The 7,500-nt window shown below is 42.3% G+C and overlaps 1 protein-coding gene across 1 annotated transcript in view; it reads left to right on the top strand.

The window, feature by feature from the left end:
* Nucleotides 1-6,017, top strand: part of chmp1a (charged multivesicular body protein 1A) — a 6,906-nt gene extending 889 nt beyond the window's left edge. Inside the window, exons 2-7 of the mRNA XM_072663743.1 lie at nucleotides 3,145-3,164; nucleotides 3,352-3,429; nucleotides 4,990-5,136; nucleotides 5,218-5,346; nucleotides 5,623-5,816; nucleotides 5,910-6,017. Coding sequence (XP_072519844.1) covers nucleotides 3,145-3,164; nucleotides 3,352-3,429; nucleotides 4,990-5,136; nucleotides 5,218-5,346; nucleotides 5,623-5,816; nucleotides 5,910-5,931 — 590 coding nt within the window. The 3' untranslated portion in view covers nucleotides 5,932-6,017. The remainder of the gene's footprint in view (nucleotides 1-3,144; nucleotides 3,165-3,351; nucleotides 3,430-4,989; nucleotides 5,137-5,217; nucleotides 5,347-5,622; nucleotides 5,817-5,909) is intronic.
* Nucleotides 6,018-7,500: the final 1,483 nt, after the last annotated feature.

Genomic DNA, 7,500 nt, shown 5'->3' with positions numbered 1-7,500 from the left:
CAGGTGAAGTGCAGCTGGAACTGACCCTCCCACACAGAGTCAGCACCCGCACCTGTGCTCTTCTAACCAGCATATCTATAACTGTACTGACCGACAAAACAGTCTGACCACTGACTTTCTGTTTATTTGGGTTTATTCTGTTATATAGAGTTAATTACAGGTAGACACTCTCACTGACCACTGACTTTCTGTTTATTTGGGTTTATTCTGTTATATAGAGTTAATTACAGGTAGACACTCTCACTGACCACTGACTTTATGTTTATTTGGGTTTATTCTGTTATATAGAGTTAATTACAGGTAGACACTCTCACTGACCACTGACTTTATGTTTATTTGGGTTTATTCTGTTATATAGAGTTAATTACAGGTAGACACTCTCACTGACCACTGACTTTATGTTTATTTGGGTTTATTCTGTTATATAGAGTTAATTACAAGTAGACACTCTCACTGACCACTGACTTTCAGTTTATTTGGGTTTATTCTGTTATATAGAGTTAATTACAGGTAGACACTCTCACTGACCACTGACTTTATGTTTATTTGGGTTTATTCTAATGTTATGTAGAGTTCATTACAGGTAGACACTCTCACTGACCACTGACTTTCTGTTTATTTGGGTTTATTCTGTTATATAGAGTTAATTACAGGTAGACACTCTCACTGACCACTGACTTTCTGTTTATTTGAGTTTATTCTAATGTTATATAGAGTTAATTACAGGTAGACACTCTCACTGACCACTGACTTTATGTTTATTTGGGTTTATTCTAATGTTATATAGAGTTAATAACAGGTAGACACTCTCACTGACCACGGACTTTATGTTTATTTGGGTTTATTCTGTTATATAGAGTTAATTACAGGTAGACACTCTCACTGACCACTGACTTTATGTTTATTTTGGTTTATTCTAATGTTATATAGAGTTAATTACAGGTAGACACTCTCACTGACCACTGACTATGTTTATTTTGGTTTATTCTAATGTTATATAGAGTTAATAACAGGTAGACACTCTCACTGACCACTGACTTTATGTTTATATGGGTTTATTCTAATGTTATATAGAGTTAATTACAGGTAGACACTCTCACTGACCACTGACTTTATGTTTATTTTGGTTTATTCTAATGTTATATAGAGTTAATTACAGGTAGACACTCTCACTGACCACTGACTATGTTTATTTTGGTTTATTCTAATGTTATATAGAGTTAATAACAGGTAGACACTCTCACTGACCACTGACTTTATGTTTATATGGGTTTATTCTAATGTTATATAGAGTTAATTACAGGTAGACACTCTCACTGACCACTGACTTTATGTTTATTTTGGTTTATTCTAATGTTATATAGAGTTAATAACAGGTAGACACTCTCACTGACCACTGACTTTATGTTTATTTGGGTTTATTCTAATGTTATATAGAGTTAATTACAGGTAGACACTCTCACTGACCACGGACTTTATGTTTATTTGGGTTTATTCTGTTATATAGAGTTAATTACAGGTAGACACTCTCACTGACCACTGACTTTCTGTTTATTTGGGTTTATTCTGTTATATAGAGTTAATTACAGGTAGACACTCTCACTGACCACTGACTTTCTGTTTATTTGAGTTTATTCTAATGTTATATAGAGTTAATTACAGGTAGACACTCTCACTGACCACTGACTTTATGTTTATTTGGGTTTATTCTAATGTTATATAGAGTTAATAACAGGTAGACACTCTCACTGACCACTGACTTTATGTTTATTTGGGTTTATTCTAATGTTATATAGAGTTAATTACAGGTAGACACTCTCACTGACCACTGACTTTATGTTTATTTTGGTTTATTCTAATGTTATATAGAGTTAATTACAGGTAGACACTCTCACTGACCACTGACTATGTTTATTTTGGTTTATTCTAATGTTATATAGAGTTAATAACAGGTAGACACTCTCACTGACCACTGACTTTATGTTTATATGGGTTTATTCTAATGTTATATAGAGTTAATTACAGGTAGACACTCACTGACCACTGACTTTATGTTTATTTGGGTTTATTCTAATGTTATATAGAGTTAATTACAGGTAGACACTCTCACTGACCACTGACTTTATGTTTATTTTGGTTTATTCTAATGTTATATAGAGTTAATAACAGGTAGACACTCTCACTGACCACTGACTTTATGTTTATTTGGGTTTATTCTAATGTTATATAGAGTTAATTACAGGTAGACACTCTCACTGACCACGGACTTTATGTTTATTTGGGTTTATTCTGTTATATAGAGTTAATTACAGGTAGACACTCTCACTGACCACTGACTTTATGTTTATTTGGGTTTATTCTAATGTTATATAGAGTTAATTACAGGTAGACACTCTCACTGACCACTGACTTTATGTTTATTTGGGTTTATTCTAATGTTATATAGAGTTCATTACAGGTAGACACTCTCACTGACCACTGACTTTCTGTTTATTTGGGTTTATTCTGTTATATAGAGTTAATTACAGGTAGACACTCTCACTGATCACTGACTTTATGTTTATTTGGGTTTATTCTAATGTTATATAGAGTTAATTACAGGTAGACACTCTCACTGACCACTGACTCTATGTTTATGTGGGTTTATTCTAATGTTATATAGAGTTAATTACAGGTAGACACTCTCACTGACCACTGACTTTCTGTTTATTTGGGTTTATTCTAATGTTATATAGAGTTAATTACAGGTAGACACTCTCACTGACCACTGACTTTATGTTTATTTGGGTTTATTCTAATGTTATATAGAGTTAATTACAGGTAGACACTCTCACTGACCACTGACTCTATGTTTATGTGGGTTTATTCTAATGTTATATAGAGTTCATTACAGGTAGACACTCTCACTGACCACTGACTTTCTGTTTATTTGGGTTTATTCTAATGTTATATAGAGTTAATTACAGGTAGACACTCTCACTGACCACTGACTTTCTGTTTATTTGGGTTTGTTCTAATGTTATATAGAGTTAATTACAGGTAGACACTCTCACTGACCACTGACTTTCTGTTTATTTGGGGTTATTTTAATAATTCTGTCCGTCTCGGAGCCGCTGAGTTCACTATGTCTGTTTATCTCTACAGAAACACTGTTCCAGTTAAAGGTATGTAGAATAATAATATGTATTGTTTGATGTTTTATCATATTGTTTGATATTAATTACAGACTGTGTTCTGATATTAATGACCGCCGTTCCTTCCGTTCTCATTCCTGCTGTGCTGTCCTTTATTAAATGAGTGTGTGTTGCTGTGGTTGTGGTGTTGACCTCGTCTGGTCTCCTGATTCCTCAGTTCACTGCCAAGCAGTTGGAAAGACTGGCTAAGAAAGCAGAGAAGGACTCGAAGGCCGAGCAGGCTAAGGTGAAGAAGGTGAGCCGTGCAGGGGGAGGGGCTTCGCTGTGTTCAGTGGTCTGTTTATGACTCCCACTCACCCCAGTCTGATTCAGTTGTTTTGGTTCTGGTCAGAGTTACAGCACGTTCAGCTCTTCAGATGTGTTCCAGTATTAAATCCTGTGCTTCTCTAGAGGTGAATTACAGAAACTGAACCTCCTGACAAACTCACCCTGTTACAAACAGAGACCCCCACCTGGGAGCCTCCACCCGGCTGTAGAACAAAGGAGCTTTTCCATGAAGTCTCCCCCCGCAGCAGAGTATTAGATGATTATTGATCGCTCATTGATCGGAGCAGATCGCTCAGTCATCTATAAAAGCACGCTTCTGCTCATCGCGTGTACGGACGAGAGCGTGGTCATAGAGCTGTCGGACGTCTCCCACGCGGTGGGCTCTGCAGCGTAACCGCGGCCCTGTTAGTACAGCTGTGGAGCAGCACGGCCAACGAGGACCAACAGTAACACGTTTAAAAAGACTGAGACTCTGATTTCACCAAACAGTGAGTGTGCTCTTACTGACGGTTCTTTCAGGGTTCTTTAGCAAAGACGTTGGTTCTGTATAGAAGCATGACCGTTTAAAGGACCGGTTGATTAAATGTGTTTTTGTTTTTTTTGACCTGATTAAATAGTTCTTGACATTGGTGCAGAACCTTTTGTAGGGTTGTTGTAAGTGAAAGAACCCTCTTCAACTGAGTACAGAACCCTCTTTATTAAATATTGTTCTAATGAATTCAGAATGAACACCTCTGATAAGTGAAGGCACGCTGCCCCCCTGTGGTGAGGAAGATAACGATGGATAACGATGGCACACTGTGTAGACTCCAGATCCACCTCAGCACACTGAAGCCCACTTCACCGTAACTGATCACACCCGTCCAGGCGCAGGCGCAGGAGGAGGAGGAGGAGGAGGTTCAACAGCCAATAAGAAAAGCCCGTTAAGTGTAAATGTGGACCTTTCTCCCATGCACCTTTTCAGATCACACCGTCCCGCTGACTCAGACGGTGGCACTTCTCTGATTGGTGGATGAGGATGTAGAAGTCATGTGAGGAAGGTCTGACTCAGGTCCACTTCAGGGCAGTGCTGTTTACTGACCAGTAGGGGGCAGACTGGCGCTGTTTGAGTGGGAAGATTTCACTCAGTGACAGAAGTGGAAAAGTTCTGTTTCACCTTAAATGGTGGAAATTCTTTTTGTGTTCAGTTGTGTTTGAAGTTATGCTTAAGTCCGTGTTTGTACCCCATTAAAAACGGGTTCTTCAGTAAAGCCAGTGCTTCATCCATAGAACCATGACCAATCAGAACCATGTGGATGCTTAAATGGTTCTTTAGCTGGTTACAGTGTTCTTAGCATGGAAAACCCTCTGATGGTTTATACAGGGTTCTATACAGCAGCAAGAGAGGTTCCACTATTGGTACAAGTCACATAACCCTTTTACTGCTGTACATTAGAACCCTTTTATCTTAGAGGTGTTGTTTCTAAAGTCCTGTGTGTGTGTGTGTGTGTGTGTGTGTGTGTGTGTGTGTGTGTGTGTGTGATCTCAGGCCCTGCAGCAGAAGAATGTGGAGTGTGCGCGTGTGTACGCAGAAAATGCCATCCGTAAGAAGAATGAGGGTGTGAACTGGCTTCGTATGGCATCCCGCGTCGACGCTGTGGCCTCCAAAGTCCAGACAGCCGTCACCATGAAGGGGGTCAGTCTGAGTCCACCTCCCTCCCTTACCTGTTTACACCTTTAGTTTATTCTGACCCCTTCTGCTGTGTTTGTCCACAAGGTGACCAAGAACATGACCCAGGTGACTAAAGCTCTGGACAAAGCTCTGAACTCCATGGACCTACAGAAGGTCTCCGCCGTCATGGACAAGTTTGAGACTCAGGTTCAGAATCTGGACGTCCACACTTCGGTAAGAGCCGCTGGGAGTGGAACTACAGCTCAAGAATGACCGTTCACATCAGGAGTTAGTGATGCAGCGTAGCAACAGGGCCCTGTTGACCCACTGTGAACTGTGTGGTGATCTACAGCATCTGTCCTACTGTAGATAATCATATGAACAGTATAGAGCGCCCCCTACGCTTCCTGTAGTGTATTACAGGTGTGTGTGTGTGTGTGTGTGTGTGTGTGTGTGTGTGTGTGTGTGTGTGTGTGTGTGTGTGTGTGTGTGTGTGTGTGTGCGGGGTAGGTGATGGAGGATTCAATGAGTTCTGCCACCACATTGACGACGCCCCAGGAGCAGGTGGACGATCTGATCCTTCAGATAGCAGAGGAGAGCGGGCTGGAGGTGATGGACCAGCTGAACGAGCTGCCCGCCGGAGCGTCCTCGCTGGGAGAAACCTCCACACGCTCCCAGGAGAAAGAGGACCAGCTCTCTCGCAGGTACACCAACCACCCACGCCATCACACCACCCACGCCATCAAAGCCTGTGTGTTTGCTCACTGTGTGTGTTGTGTTTGGGTTCTGTCGAGCAGACTGGCGGCCTTGCGGAACTGAGCGTTCTGGCTGGAGAACTCACCTGCTGTTTTACAGTTGGGCTGGAGGGGGCGCCAACTCTACTCACTCCGAGGACCTGAGACGGCCATCGATATATTTTTTTTAAATCCCTGAGTCTATTTATAAACACACACTCTCTCAGAGCTGCCTGAGTGTGTTCCTCTCTCCCTCTCTCACTCTCACTCTCTCTCTCTCGCTCTCTCTCTCTCTCTCTCTCTCTCTCTCTCTCTCTCTCACTCTCTCTCTCTCTCACACACACACACTCACACACACTTTCAAAGCTGCCAGAGTGTGTTTCTGTCTCACACACACTTTCTGCTGAAAACAATCTCCCTCTTTTTTTTTTTTTTACTTTGTTGTCTCTCACTCTCTCACTCTTTCTCTCTCTCTCTCACTCTCTCTGTGTCCCTTGGCCACAGGAGGCTTCCTCAGTCTCTTCTGAACATGTGGGTGAATGTTAGTATGAGTTCGAGGGCAGGTTCGGGGGCAGGTTCGGTTTCTGCGTAGCTTTGCTGGCCTGCTTCTGCACAAAGTTTTAAATGATAGTAGGGGGATCTTCCTGCGCTCTGATTGGCTGGTGGGGTTCGTCCACAATCTCGTTAGTTTACCCCTCAGTTCTCGTCTGGACGGGCCGGACGGGGAGCAGCTGAACAGCTGTGATGATGACGCACGTTTGATTAGAGTTTGTGTTGAATCTGTTTGATGATGTGAATCAATGTGAAGCCATGGAAACACTAACTGACGCTATCGTACCTGCAGCCGCCGCTGTCTCTCCTCCTCACTGTTAGAACCGTACCGCATCCAGCTGTGCATGAAACATCTGCCACCAGTGCTCTGTAGACTCCAGATCCAGAAAGTAACAAATCCACCTCAGGAATTTATTCTGACCGCCTGGGCGGCTCTACTGCAGACACTGAGGCTGAAACCCACCGTACCTAGTGCAGGCCTCAGGCCCCAGAATGCAGCTGCTGCACTGTTTAAGGTGGAACAGGGAGTTAAAGCTTTTAGCAGCAGCGGTCTGAACAAGATCCTGGGGTGGATTATTATTATTATTATTATTATTATTATTATTATGATTTTTACTTTTACTTTCTGGATTTGCCACCTCTGGTAGATGCCAGCATATTAAAGCGACAGTTTATTAATTAAACTAATGAAATAAATGTAGGTGCCCTTCCCTTTCCCCCGAATCACTGGGGGTATGTTTGGTACTTCTCCAGCTGTAGCCTGCCGCTCTGAGGCTAATGTACTGTACTGTAACAGGTGGGGGAAGCTCATGCCCCTCCAATGACTACAGTTGTGCTGAACCGGTGGGATTTATTTTTCCAGACTGTCGCTTTAATGTGTTCCTTTCTGCTTGTTTGACTTTGCTTTTCAGCCTTTCTGCACCGCAGACAACTGCTTACATGCTCTTCGTCCTCCTCTTCCTCAGTGCCTCAGTCCGACGCAGCGAGACGTTAGTGTCCACACAGGAACACATCTGTAGCGTTCGGGCTGCCACGCTGTTGCATTGTGGGTAATCTGGACGCGGTGTTGCCCATGCGGGCGTCTCGCTGCTGCAGCTGTTCG

Source organism: Salminus brasiliensis, chromosome 19 (genome assembly GCF_030463535.1).
Source record: "Salminus brasiliensis chromosome 19, fSalBra1.hap2, whole genome shotgun sequence".
Lineage (NCBI taxonomy): Eukaryota > Metazoa > Chordata > Actinopteri > Characiformes > Bryconidae > Salminus > Salminus brasiliensis.
This window is presented reverse-complemented; position numbering and strand designations above follow the sequence as displayed.